The 14,781-nt window shown below is 40.7% G+C and overlaps 1 protein-coding gene across 1 annotated transcript; it reads left to right on the top strand.

The window, feature by feature from the left end:
- Positions 1–756: 756 nt before the first annotated feature.
- Positions 757–14,412, top strand: cplx4c (complexin 4c). The gene is made up of 3 exons (XM_071362819.1): positions 757–961; positions 7,780–7,867; positions 12,850–14,412. The coding sequence occupies exons 1-3, from the start codon at positions 789–791 to the stop codon at positions 13,075–13,077; spliced, it is 489 nt and encodes a 162-aa protein (XP_071218920.1). The 5' UTR covers positions 757–788; the 3' UTR covers positions 13,078–14,412.
- The last annotated feature ends 369 nt before the right edge of the window (positions 14,413–14,781 follow it).

Here is a 14,781-nt window from a genome sequence, read left to right as displayed (position 1 = left end):
GGGGTCCAGGTAGTCTGACTGTGTATGTGGGGTCCAGGTAGTCTGACTGTGTATGTGGGGTCCAGGTAGTCTGACTGTGTATGTGGGGTCCAGGTAGTCTGACTGTGTATGTGGGGTCCAGGTAGTCTGACTGTGTATGTGGGGTTCAGGTAGTCTGACTGTGTGTGTGGGGTTCAGGTAGTCTGACTGTGTATGTGGGGTCCAGGTAGTCTGACTGTGTGTGTGGGGTCCAGGTAGTCTGACTGTGTATGTGGGGTTCAGGTAGTCTGACTGTGTGTGTGGGGTCCAGGTAGTCTGACTGTGTGTGTGGGGTTCAGGTAGTCTGACTGTGTGTGTGGGGTTCAGGTAGTCTGACTGTGTGTGTAGGGTCCAGGTAGTCTGACTGTGTGTTCGGTCCAGTGGTGAGGTCTGGCTGGCTGGCGCCTGTTCAGTACTGGTCAGTAGGCTACATGCAATAAGCTAATCTCTTGAGCGGTTTTACTCCAGACAGAATACATAGACACCCAGATCCCCTCACCTTGACAGACAACAGCTTATGGTGACACCAGGGAAAGTTATACTCTACAGAACACAACATCATCCCAGCTCTTCTTAAACTCTTCAAATCAAAAAAACTCTATTTGCACTGAGCAGGTCAACATTGTGGAATTATTCTCTTAAAAACTTGATTTAGCTACTCTCTCAATCTACATTTGAGGCAGTTGTGGGCCTCTTTCTAACAATCTGCTGCCCTCCCCCTTCCCCTGTAGTGCTCCGCTGTAGTTCTGTAGCTCATCAGTTGGTCCAGGATGTCGTTCATGATGAAGGCTATGCTGGGGAGTAAGTTGAAGGATATGACGGGAGGAGGAGGAGGAGGAGGAGAGGTTGAGGTGCCAGCAGGCGATGTGAAGGAGACCCCTGAGTCTAAAGGAATGTCCAGAGAGGAGTTTGAGGAGTACCAGCGACAGCTTATTGAGGAGAAGTGAGTAACCAATCAATCAATTGATCAACTGATCAAGTTCTATTTGCATAGTGTTTTGAACAAATTCATAATAAATTCATTACCCCTTAACCCTAGCTAAAACCCCCAAAGGTCAAAGTGTACCAATTAATTACTCCTTAACCCTAGCTAAAACCCCCAAAGAGCAAAGTGTACCAATTAATTACCCCTTAACCCTAGCTAAAACCCCCAAAGGTCAAAGTGTACCAATTAATTACCCCTTAACCCTAGCTAAAACCCCCAAAGGTCAAAGTGTACCAATTAATTAACCCTTAACCCTAGCTAAAACCCCCAAAGGTCAAAGTGTACCAATTAATTACCCCTTAACCCTAGCTAAAACCCCCAAAGAGCAAAGTGTACCAATGTGTCTTTATATCTGAACCTAAATCCAGATTTAGGCTAATATGAGGGATGGCTAATTTGCTCACAATAGCAGATTAGCAGATGAGGCAAGTCAGTGGAACTAGTCAAAAAAGATTTATGTTTCAAGACATATGTTTTTACATGCTATATTAGCATACCAGCAGGGTTTGGAAGTTGCTGATTATATGTAATCAGTTACATTTCATTAGATTGTTTAAAAAAAACAATAACTGTAATCAGTTATGTTACCACCCAAACTTTGAAAAACTAGATAATTACTTCTTGGATTACTTTTAAATTCACAAAGGATGTTTTGCGAGAAAAAAAAATACATCATGACACGTTTCTGTTTTCTCAATGACATTCAATTCAGAATTTAAAAAAGGCGCATGTTTAAGTTTGTTCCACCTGAGCAAGTCTGACCACAAGTCTGAAACCCCTATGATGGCAAACCAAATGTGTTTGATGGGATCATTTTTTGTCCTCTTCTAATGGCTCTTAAGGACAAAGTAATTAAAAGTTAACGGGAAAGTAATCAGATTATGTTACTGAGTTTGGGTAATCCAAAAGTTACGTTAATGATTATAATTTTGTACAGGTAACTAGAAACTGTAACGGATTACATTTAGGAAGTAACTGTGGACAAGAAGAGAGCAGCTGAGGAACTGTGATTTCACGTAATGAAAACAGAAGATTTATTTCATGCTAACGTGACATGAACTTGAACTCGCTACTTACAGTAACCTGTCAGAACTTTAATAAAAAAAGTTACTAGCTGGCCTAAATGAATAACGCAAAAGGTACTAGCTGGCCTAAATGAATAACGCAAAAGGTACTAGCTGGCCTAAATGAATAACGCAAAAGGTACTAGCTGGCCTAAATGAATAACGCAAAAGGTACTAGCTGGCCTAAATGAATAACGCAGAAGGTTCTAGCTGGCCTAAATGAATAACGCAAAAGGTGCTAGCTGGCCTAAATGAATAACGCAAAAGGTGCTAGCTGGCCTAAATGAATAACGCAAAAGGTGCTAGCTGGCCTAAATGAATAACGCAAAAGGTGCTAGCTGACCTAAATGATTGAAGCAAAAGGTGCAAGCTGGCCTAAATGATTAAAGCAAAAGGTGCTAGCAGATCTAAATGAATAATGAAAAAGGTATTAGCTGGCCTAAATGAATAATGAAAAAGGTACTAGCTGGCCTAAATGAATAACGCAAAAGGTGCTAGCTGGCCTAAATGAATAACGCAAAAGGTGCTAGCTGGCCTAAATGAATAATGCAAAAGGTGCTAGCTGGCCTAAATGAATAACACAAAAGGTACTAGCTGGCCTAAATGAATAACGCAAAAGTGCTAGCTGGCCTAAATGAATAACGCAAAAGTGCTAGCTGGCCTAAATGAATATTGCAAAAGGTGCTAGCTGGCCTAAATGAATAACGCAACAGGTACTAGCTGGCCTAAATGAATAACGCAAAAGTGCTAGCTGGCCTAAATGAATAACGCAAAAGTGCTAGCTGGCCTAAATGAATATTGCAAAAGGTGCTAGCTGGCCTAAATGAATAACGCAACAGGTACTAGCTGGCCTAAATTAATAACGTAAAAGGTGCTAGCTGGCCTAAATGATTAATACAAAAGGTACTAGCTGGCCTAAATTAATCAGGCAAAAGGTGCTAGCTGGCCTAAATGAATAACGCAACAGGTACTAGCTGGCCTAAATTAATAATGCAAAAGGTGCTAGCTGGCCTAAATGAATATTGCAAAAGGTGCTAGCTGGCTTAAATTAATAAGGCAAAAGGTGCTAGCTGGCCTAAATGAATATTGCAAAAGGTACTAGCTGGCCTAAATGAATAATGCAAAACATTCTAGCTGGCCTAAATGAATAATGCAAAAGGTTCTAGCTGGCCTAAATGAATATTGCAAAAGGTGCTAGCTGGCCTAAATGAATAACGCAACAGGTACTAGCTGGCCTAAATTAATAATGCAAAAGGTGCTAGCTGGCCTAAATGAATAACGCAAAAGGTACTAGCTGGCCTAAATGATTAAAGCAAAAGGTACTAGCTGGCCTAAATGAATAATGCAAAAGGTTCTAGCTGGCCTAAATGAATATTGCAAAAGGTGCTAGCTGGCTTAAATTAATAAGGCAAAAGGTGCTAGCTGGCCTAAATGAATATTGCAAAAGGTACTAGCTGGCCTAAATGAATAATGCAAAACATTCTAGCTGGCCTAAATGAATAATGCAAAAGGTTCTAGCTGGCCTAAATGAATAATGAAAAAGGTACTATCTGGCCTAAATGAATAACGCAAAAGGTGCTAGCTGGCCTAATTTACCAGCAAAACATTTTGATGCTACAGACAGTAACATCTACTACAACTCTCAGAGACCTATCTAGCTTCATAACATGACTGTAGAGTGTGTCAATGTTAATGTCACAACCATCTTCCATTGGTCTGTCTAGAGCAGCAAAGGTAGTGGCCTTACAGTCTGATAACTAACACAGTACCACATTATGTCTGATAACTAACACAGTACCACATTATGTGTTTGACATCTGCTACAGAGAGTAGAGGTATATAAAGCCCTTCTGTGTATCATATAAACACTGGTTGAGTGGTTTAGTGATTAGCCTAATTTCAACACTAGCTTCCTGTCAAGCCACGAGTGTTTGCCTTTCACAGAGGGGCGGGTAGAGCAGAACGACAGGCACATGGTGTTACATGTTTATGAGCACATGTATCCATGTCACTGCCCACCAACACATACATGCCTGAGTGCACATACATACATGTGTGTGTTGGTGTGCATGAGAGCAATTATGTGTGAATAATATGTGTGCTTGTGTTTGTGTGTGTGTGTGTGGGGGGGGGGGGGGTTGTGTGTGTGGGTGTGAGGCTCAGGTGATGTCAGTGAAAGGCAGGTATAAGAACTGTAGGCTGTAGGCTCCAGGCAGCATGGCTTATTGTAATGACTGGGGGTAGTAGCATTAGGCTCATGTAAGCCTGGCCAGGCAGGGGTCAGGGGGATTAGGGTCTGGGCCACTGTCTTCCGACAGGTGGCGTCACTACTACAACATGTCGATGCTAGTCCCTCCAATAACTCTGACGTAAGATAATGCAATTCTGGTGTAATAACTGACCAGCGCTGTGCTCAAGACAACCCTTCTTCTTCTTCTTCTTTATTTACTTCTTCTTCTTTTACTTCTTCTTCTTCTACTTCTTCTTCTTCTTTTACTTCTTTTACTTCTTCTTCTTTTACTTCCTCCTCTCTTCCTTTTCCTGCTCCCCTGCTATTGCTCCAGAGTCAGCAACTGGTAACCACACATGCTCCAACCCGTAACAACACATCTGCCACGCTGACCCTCAACACGGGGGCCCCTCAGGGGTGTGTGTTTAGTCCCATCTTGTACTCCCTGTTCACCCATGACTGTGTGGCCATGCATGACTCAAATCAAATCAAACTTTATTTGCCACATGCGCTAAATACACTTTTCCGTGAAATGTTTACTTACAAGCCCTTATTAACCAACAGTGCAGTTCAAGAAGAAGAAAATATTTACCAAGTAGGCAAACATAAAAAGTCATATTAAAAAGTAACACAATAATAATAACAATAACAAGGCTATATACAGGGGGCACCAGTACCGAGTCAGTGTGCAGGGGAACAGGCTAGTTGAGGTCATCTGTACATGTAGGTGGGGGCGAAGTGACTATGCATAGGTAACAAACACACAGTGAGTAGCAGCAGTGTACAAAAGGGAAGGGGGTGGGGTGTCAATGTACATTTTCCGGTGGCGATTTTTATGAATTGATCAGCAGTCTAATAGAAGTAGAAGCTGTTGAGGAGCCGTTTGGTCCTAGACGTGGCACTCCGGTACCGCTTGCTGTGCGGTAGCAGAGAAAACAGTCTATACCTTGGGTGACTGGAGTCTCTGACAATTTTATGGGTTTTCCTCTGACACCGCCCATTATATAGGTCCTGGATGGCAAGTGATGTACTGGGCCGTTCGCACTACCCTCTGTAGCGCCTTACGGTCAGATGCCGAGCAGTTGCCATACCAGGCGGTGATGCAACCGGTCAGGATGCTCTCGATGGTGCAGCTGTAGAACCTTTTGAGGATCTGGGAACCCATGCCAAATCTTTTCAGTCTCCTGAGGGGGAAAAGGTTTTGTCGTACCCTCTTCACAACTGTCTTGGTATGTTTGGACCATGATAGTTTGATGGTAATGTGGACACCAAGGAACTTGAAACTCTCGACCCGCTCCACTACAGCCCCGTCGATGTTAACGGGGGCCTGTTCGTCCCGTCTTTTCCTGTAGTCCACGATCAGGTCCTTTCTCTTGCTCACATTGAGGGAGAGGTTGTTGTCCTGGCACCACACTGCCAGTTCTCTGACCTCCTCCCTATAGGTCGTCTCATCGTTGTCGGTGATTAGGCCTACCACTGTTGTGTCGTCAGAAATCTTAAAACAAAAAAAGGAGCTGATCTTGGACAATAAGAAATGGAGGGGTGAGCGCACCCCCATTCACATCGACAGGGTTTTAGTGGAGCGGGTAGAGAGATTCAAGTTCCACGGTGTCCACATCACTAAGTACTTAATATGGTCCACACTAGGACAGTCGTGAAGAAGGTGCCACAGTGCCTATTCCCCCTCAGGAGGTTGAACAGATTTGCATGGCACCTCAGATCCTCAAAAAGTTGTAGATCTGCACCATTGAGAGCATCTTGACTGGCTGCATCACCGCTTGGTATGGCAACTGCACCGCCCTCGATCGCAAGGTGCCACAGAGGGTGGTGATGATGGCCAAGTAGATCACTGGGGCAGAGCTCCCTTCCATCCAGGACCTCTATACCAGGTGGTTTAATGTGGGTATCTCTTGTATGTGTTCCCACGTGGCAAGCGTTTGTACATTCCCTCTCCAAAAACAGTACACAGTTACAGTCACTCACCCTTCTAGATATCTTGAAACAGTCTTAACAAGTATTGTGTCCTGTTAGTGCTAGCCAACTTCTTTCGGCAATTAATTTCAGCCGCTGCTGCTTTGCAACCGTGGCAAAATTGGTTTGACATTGGATAGCCTATTTCTGGGGCTAGTTAGGGACCGTCAATAAATTACACAATATAAATGGGACAATATTTTAATTTTGCACACCTTTTAGTTGTTTCATTAAATGCTTTCAATATTTGTATATGCATTTCTACAATTTGTAGTTGGTTTGAGTTATTTAGGTCAGTGAAATTTGGAGCGATTGACATTTTAAAACATTGTGTAATTTACTGTTGGTCCCTAACTAGCCCCATAGGGATATCGAATGTCAAACCAAATTGACCATGGGCATTACGATCGGGTCCATGCAGCTGTGCTCCGAAATGATTAATTGGGTGCTCCCAGCTGTGGACATGTGGACAGGATATAAATAAACCCAACCCAAGGAAAACCGTTACGGTACCCTTCATTATGTGACATAATTTTTTAAAATATCATCCCCCAAACCTCATCCCCCAAAGTTTTGGACGAGACTGACTATATGACCAAAATTATCCTATTTACATTTTGTAGTCAATTTTGACACTAGAGAAAATGTTTCAGACTCATATCGATGCCACATACGCTATTTTCAAAACGAGAAGTTACTTTTTAAGGGAAGTCGCTTGTTAAAGACGTCCTCCAGTGATTTTTGAACTTGTTGAACGTGATACCCCAGGTATAAATACAGTACACATACTGAAGAAAATATGTTGAACAAAATAGTCTCAGTAAGGTACAGTATTTATAAGTCATATTATTAAAAATCAAGTAAAATATTTAATAATAAAAAAAGACAGACAAAATTAAAGACTGTCACTTTAAGGACGGATTTTGGTCACAGAGGCAGAGTTCTATCCCTCACGTCTACACTGGCTTGGTATGGAGAAACATCTACTTCCATACTTAACAACATGGTTATAATAGCGCTTATAAGTCTATCTATCTTTTCCCTAAAGGAAACCCAAGGACCTGTATACAGTCTGACCTTAGTCCCCCTCTAATCAAAGACATGAGGGACAATTTACTTTGTCCTTATATGAAGAAAAAAAAACATCACCAAGAGATGCTAAATAATCAAATAGTATAGCGTAATATATTGAGGCAAATACTGTGATCTTGCTTAGTCATGTTCTTGCTGTCATTATAATCCCTTCCTCCCTGGCCTCCATTTGAATTCCATGAACCTATTGGTCCCAACCCTATCTCTAGCCAGGACCATCTCTATCTCCACCTACCTGACCATATCCTATATATGATATATCTAGGGCCCAAGGTTTCTCCTGGTCAGGTAAGGTTGTCAGTAAACATTTCTTAGCCCTTTGGTTTTTATATGTACTTTTTGATGTGAATTTGATTCCGTATCTATAGAATTAACACACTTGAGGGAGTTCAATCGAAGTGACTTTCTTTACCTTGCAGGATGGAGCGGGACAAGGAGTTTGCCACAAAGAAGGCGGAGAGGGCCAACCTGAGGTCCTGCCTGAGGGACAAGTACCGCCTACCTGAGGTAAGATGGTGGTCCCGTGTGGCTCAGTTGGTAGAGCATGGCGCTTGCAACGCCAGGGTTGTGGGTTCATTCCCCACGGGGGGACCAGGATGAAAATGTATGAACTTTCCAATTTGTAAGTCGCTCTGGATAAGAGCGTCAGCTAAATGACTTAAATGTAAATGTAATGTAAGAGCTGACTTAATGTCGGCCCAGGGTAGGTGACTAACTGATTACATGTTACGTGTTAGTGATGGCAGTTTAACAGATTAAAGCTGTTTTCAGTCTCTCGGTCCCAGCTTTGATGCACCTATACTGTCCTCACCTTCTGGATGGTAGCGGGGTGAACAGGCAGTGGCTCAGGTGGTTGTTGTCTTTGATGATCTTTTTGGCCTTCCTGTGACATCCGGTGCTGTAGGTGTCCTGGAGGGCAGGAAGTTTGCCTCCGGTGATGCGTTGTGCAGACCGCACCACCCTCTGGAGAGCCTTGCGGTTGAGGGCGAGGCAGTTGCCGTATCAGGCGGGGATACAGCCCGACAGGATGCTCTCAACTGTGCATCTATAGGAGTTTGTCAGGGTTTTAGGTGACAAGCCTTCTTCACCACACTGTCTGTGTGGGTGGACCATTTCAGTTTGTCTGTGATGTGTACGCTGAGGAACTAAACACTTTCCACCTTCTCCACTACTATCCCGTCGATGTGGTTATGGGTGTGCTCCCTCTGCTGTTTCCTGAAGTCCACGATCATCTCCTTTGTTTTGTTGACGTTGAGTGAGAGGTTGTTTTCCTGACACCACACTCTGAGTGCCCTCACCTTCTCCCTGTAGGCTGTCTCGTCGTTGTCGTCGTTGTTGGTAATCAAGCCCACTACTGTTGTGTCGTCTGCAAACTTGATGATTGAGTTGGAGGCATGCATGGCCACACAGTCATGGGTGAACAGGGAGTACAGGAGGGTGCTGAGCACGCACCCTTGTGCGAAGTGGAGATGTTGTTCTAATGCCTCTTAATAACCTGTTTGGGATAGGGGTTCTGCTAGCGGAATGTTTCGACAACATCCGGTGAAACTGCAGAGCGCGAAAAAAAAAAAAAAAAAAAAAGTATTAGAAATATTTAACTTTCATACATTCACAAGTGCAATACACCAAATTAAAGCCTAACTTCTTGTTAATCTAGCCACCGTGTCAGATTTCAAAAAGGCTTTACGGCAAAAGCAAACCATGCTATTATCTGAGGACAGCACCCCATCAAACAAACACATGACAATCATAATTCAACCCGCCAGGCGCCACACAAAACTCAGAAATAACGATATAATTCATGCCTTACCTTTGAAGATCTTCTTCTGTTGGCACTCCAATATATCCCATAAACATCAAAAATTGTCCTTTTGTTCGATAAATTCCGTTATCTCCAAAATGTCCATTTATTTGGTGCGTTTTATTCAGAAAAACACCGGTTCCAACTCGCACAACATGACTACAAAATATCTAATAAGTTACCTGTAATCTTGATCCAAACATTTCTAACAACTTTCCTAACACAACTTTTAGTATTCTTTTACGTAAATAATCGATCAAATTTAAGATGGGATAAACTGTGTTCAATTCAGGACGAAAGCAAAGTGGAGCGAGCTTTCAGGTCGTGCGTTCCAACCACAACAGTACACTAGACTCGACCCTCATTCTGAACAGCCATACTTCTTCATTACTCAAAAGAAAAACATCAACCAATTTCTAAAGACTGTTGACATCCAGTGGAAGCGACAGGAACTGCAAGCAAGTGCCTTAGAAATCTAGATCCACGTAGAAACCATTGAAAACACTGTCACCTCAAAAAAAAAAAATCCTGGATGGTTTGTCCTCGGGGTTTCGCCTGCCAAATAAGTTCTGTTATACTCACAGACATAATTTTAACAGTTTTAGAAACGTTAGAGTGTTTTCTATCAAAATCTACCAAATATTATATGCTAATCCTAGCTTCTGGGCCTGAGTAGCAGACAGTTTACTTTGGGCACGCTTTTCATCCAAAATTCCGATTGCTGCCCCCTATCCTAAAAAAAGTTTTAAGGGGAAAGTAATCCAAAAGTATCAAAGTAATCTGATTATATTACTGAATTTGGGTAATCCAAAGGTTCCTTACTGATATTACTTGTTAGATATTACTGCAATGTCGGAGCTAGAAGCACAAGCATTTCGCTAAACCCGCAATAACATCTGCGAATCACATGTATGTGACCAATACGATTAGATTTGATTTGATTTAGAAAGTAACGTAATCAACTCTGTGTAGGCCTGACTACTAACTTCAGATACGTGGAACTTAAAATACATGAGTTAGCCCCTTACCCCCCAATTATCACGTTGATCCCCTGTAGACAATAGAAACATGACTGTCAGAGCCCAATCATTCATGGCCATATATATATGGGTAAAAGTCTTATAAGGTTTTCAAAGTAGCAAAAAAATAAAACAGCAATTACAATTCCCTAAAAGGCTTTTTTAATGTTCATTGGAGTGTCACCTACGCCCTTATATTAGTTATATTCAAGAATAAAGCCAATACATAATTTTTTATGTACCCTAGTAAAATGTCATTCAGTATAACACTGAATGATTTAAACATTGTTTAAATATTATGCCCATTTTTCAAAATCACAAGGTTGTATATCCATGTTTAGACTGGCAGAAATATAACTCCCCAGAAAAAAATGACATTATTTTATTTTGAAAACCACATATTTGATGTGTCACGGTACAACTCAAAATTGGTTGAAGGTTTTTTTACACAAAACTTCCTGCCTTACACTGAAAGAAAATCTAAAATCTATGAAAATATCTTTAACTTCATCTTTTGAGATGTGTTTTTGTCTCTCTGAGTCAACAAAACAAAGTTATTGTATTTTAATATAAAATACTGGTGTTATACTGTATGACAGTATTTTGTTACCCTGAATAACACATATCACTACGGCCCACAAATATTGATTAAATGTGAATCCTTCAGCAATAACAATAATGATCCTATGAACTATTATTAGTAGCAGCAATAGTATTTTTCTTTTCGCTATTTTTGAAGTTATAAAACTGTGTAAAGAAACAGGATAAGATGTTTAAAATGCTAGCTGAATTTAGATCTCTTCTCTAGAGAAGAATGACCCGTACGCCACACACTAAACAACATGGGTTTTTACTATGCAACATACTTCTCCCTTTCTCTCTCAAACATGTGCTGTTACTATTTCATTTGCTAATGTTAATAATAATCACTTTACTATAATTTGAGCCTGCGGCAACACTTTGCATTGCATTAAGTAGCATTATTACACGATTATTACATGATAGTTAATGTTGTAATTATGCATTGTTACACTGTAACTGGTAAATTCTCTATTCAATGCAGGTACACAAATGCAATTTCAAGAAACATGCACAAAATAGCTACATAAAATGCCTATCAAACTACTTCAATTCAAACTTGTACTGTCTCGATTTTTCATAAAGTGCCCCAAATGTGAAGCAGCTATTAATATAATTCATAATCCATTTTTAATCCATAATTGTGAGTATGTGTGTGTGTGTGTGTGTGTGTGTGTGTGTGTCATATTATATTAACTAATATAATTAATCAGTTATATCTTAACTGTAGTGCAATAAAACATTGACTACAGTGTAATAGTGTAACTTAATGTTAAGCGTTATCCACCCAGCTTTATATCCTATTATATCCTATTCTGTTGCTGACAGTAGCATGAAACCATGTAAACAATACCTTGCTTTTCTTCTGGCTAGTCTTTCCTCCCTAGCAACTGGATCTGCGTTAGTCTTTTGTCTGTGCCGTGCAGCCCTCTCCTTTTTGGACAATGGCATCTACAGTATAAAGATAATGTGCCTTGAAATACCTTCAAATGCCACAAAATAGTTTAAAATATTCATATTCAGTATTCATACAACAAGTAAATATGAATTGCATGATTAAATGTTGTAAACTAGTGAAAACATGGGATAACAAAGCTAATGTCATTCAGCATAACGGGTGACATTGTGGTATAACATTAAACTGTGTTGTGCTGAAAGACAAAAGCGTGATACTGAAGGATGGATTTCATACATAAACATATTTAACTGGCAGTTCCTTGGCCACCTATATAAAGTAATGACCTTGACCGATAAAAACTATCCTTACTTTTCATATTTAATATATGTTTTTATAAAATAATAACGTTAAAAGTGTGTTGTACTGAAGGACATGCGTTTTTGTTACAAAGGTTACTAGAGGGTGAAAAGGTGAAATCATCAAATGTTTCAGAGAGATTTACTCACCTCATCACATTGGGTCTTCTTTGGGTCTTCTTTGTGATGTCACACACTGTCACATGATTACCATCACAAGAACCCATTGGGGAGCCAAGCCAAGCCCAGCCAATCAGAATTAGTTTTTCCCCACAAAAGGGCTTTATTACAGACAGAAATACTCCTCAGTTTCATCAGCTGTCCAGGTGACTGGTCTTAGACGATCCCGCAGGTGAAGAAGCTGGATGTGGAAGTCCTGGGCGGGCGTGGTTACATGTGGTCTGTGGTTGTGAGGCCGTTTGGACGTATTTCCAAATTCACTAAAATGACTTTGGTGTCGGCTTATGGTAGAGAAACGATCATTCAATTATCTGGCAATAGCTCTGGTGGGAAATCCTGCAGTCAGCATGCCATTTGCATGCTCCCTCAAAACTTGAGGCAGCTGTGGTATTGTGTTGTGTGACAAAACTGCACATTAAAAGTGGCCTTTTATTGACCCCAGCACAAGGTGCACCTGTGTAATGATCATGCTGTTTAATCAGCTTCTTGATTTGCAACATCTGTCAGGTGGATGGATTACCTTGGCAAATGAGAAATGCTCACTAACAGGGATGTATGGAACATTTCATCTCATGAAACATGGGACCAACACTTTACATGTTGTGTTTATATTTTTGTTCAGTGTATATATTTCTGACTATGTGTCTGTTTCTCAGAGTGGCCAGGACGAAGCCATGGTGAAGATGGCGGGAGATGACCTGGATCTCCCTGAGGACCTAGCCAAGATGGTGGACGAGGATGAGGAGGAGGAGGCGGTGAACGACTCACTACTAGGACAGCTACATCAACTGCAGAACATGGACATGGACCAGCTGAAAACCAAAGCCCAGACCACCATGACAGAGATACAACAGGTGGCTGAGGAGAAGTGTGTCGTCATGTGAAGAGGGATCATCAGACTTCTTCTACCCATTGATCTTTCTTCAGCAATTAAGCAGTCCATCGTGTGAACTTCTACGTCAAGTGGGATTTACCCAACAGGCACCAAGCCTACGTCTTTGTTATAATTATACAATATTGTATGTTAATCTTCACAGAACCACCTAATCTTTCTGTTATTCTGTTGCCTCAGAAAATTTGAATTGCTGAGGCGCTGTGAAATCATACTGTATATTGTTGCTAATGATGATCACCTCCTCTCTGTTCAACTTCCACACAGAAACAGAATTAATAGAATAGACAAAGCCCCTCAGTCCACAGGTATTTGACTGGTACACTCAATATGGCCGCCGGTCCACCCATCACAAAATGTTGACTTCAATGGGAATATCTGTTCTAGTAATTATATTTTTATGCATCCACATCCGAACCTGTTGAAACAGAGTCCAGACTGAGTATTTTAACTTTCACAATAATAATTCGATATTAAACTGATTATGGCAGTAGGCCCGAGAATGGAAAAAGACATGTAAACACCTTACTCTGCTTATGTTAATTGGCGTGAGGTCAAAATCAAAGGAAGCATACATCGTTTACAACACCTGGTTTTCTGAGTATTCTTTCAAATTGTTAGGACACGTAAACAGCTTAATCGGCATTCCAGTAGCATTGCAGCTGTGTATTTGATCTGCTCATGCACCGGTAGCCTGAGTTAAGTGAGTTTCTGAAAGTCTGCATCTCAGAAGTAGTTTACACATGCAAACTTTATATGTACAAACTCAGAATCAAATAGGCTTCGAAAAAATTACATGGTCACTGGGGTAGAACGTTGATTTTGAATCACGATTTTCTGCATTAATAAAAGTCTCACGAGTAAACAAGATTATTAGGGATATCGTTTATCCTCTACGGGATTGGTGTCCCCCCCGCGGGACGGTTAAGCTAACGTAGGCTAATAAGATTAGCATGAGGTTGTAAGTAACAAAAAAAATCCCAGGACATATCTGATATGGGCAGAAAGCTTAAATTCTTGTTAATCTAACTGCACTGTCCAATTAACAGTAGCTATTACAGTGAAATAATAAAATACTATTGTTTGAGGAGAGTGCACAATTATGAACTTGAAAAAATATTAATAAACGAATTAAGCACATTTGGGCAGTCTTGATACAACATTTTGAACAGAAATGTAATGGTTCATTGGATCAGTCTAAACATGTGCATGTACACTGCTGCAATCTAGTGGACAAAATCTAAATTGCGCCTGGGCTGGAATAATACAATATGGCCTTTCTCTTGCATTTCAAAGATGATGGTACAAAATAAATAAATAAAAAACGCATGCTTTTTTCTTTGTGTTATCTTTTACCAGATCTAATGTGTTATATTCTCCTACAATAATTTTACATTCCCACAAACTTCAAAAGTGTTTCCTTTCAAATGATATCAAGAATATGCATATCCTTGCTTCAGGTCCTGAGCTACAGGCAGATTTGGGTATGTCATTTTAGGCAAAAATTTGTGAAAAAAAGGGTCCGATCCTTCCTTGCAAAGCATGTAAACATTTTAAACAAACTGTTATATTAATCTCACTATCTACAATAATTGTATTATTGCGTGCATGTAACCGTACTCACTGGCAACACATGAAAATACAAATAAATTATACTATGATAAGATGGTCTGTCTATAGTTATAGGCATACATTG

The sequence above is a fragment of the Salvelinus alpinus genome, chromosome 23 (genome assembly GCF_045679555.1).
Source record: "Salvelinus alpinus chromosome 23, SLU_Salpinus.1, whole genome shotgun sequence".
Lineage (NCBI taxonomy): Eukaryota > Metazoa > Chordata > Actinopteri > Salmoniformes > Salmonidae > Salvelinus > Salvelinus alpinus.
This window is presented reverse-complemented; position numbering and strand designations above follow the sequence as displayed.

Bases quoted from the DNA above. Each gene is read 5' to 3' on its own strand.
- cplx4c (XM_071362819.1), top strand. From the start codon at position 789: ATGTCGTTCATGATGAAGGCTATGCTGGGGAGTAAGTTGAAGGATATG. The intron at 962-7,779 runs GTGAGTAACCAA...TTTACCTTGCAG, and splicing joins CGACAGCTTATTGAGGAGAA to GATGGAGCGGGACAAGGAGT. The intron at 7,868-12,849 runs GTAAGATGGTGG...TCTGTTTCTCAG, and splicing joins ACAAGTACCGCCTACCTGAG to AGTGGCCAGGACGAAGCCAT.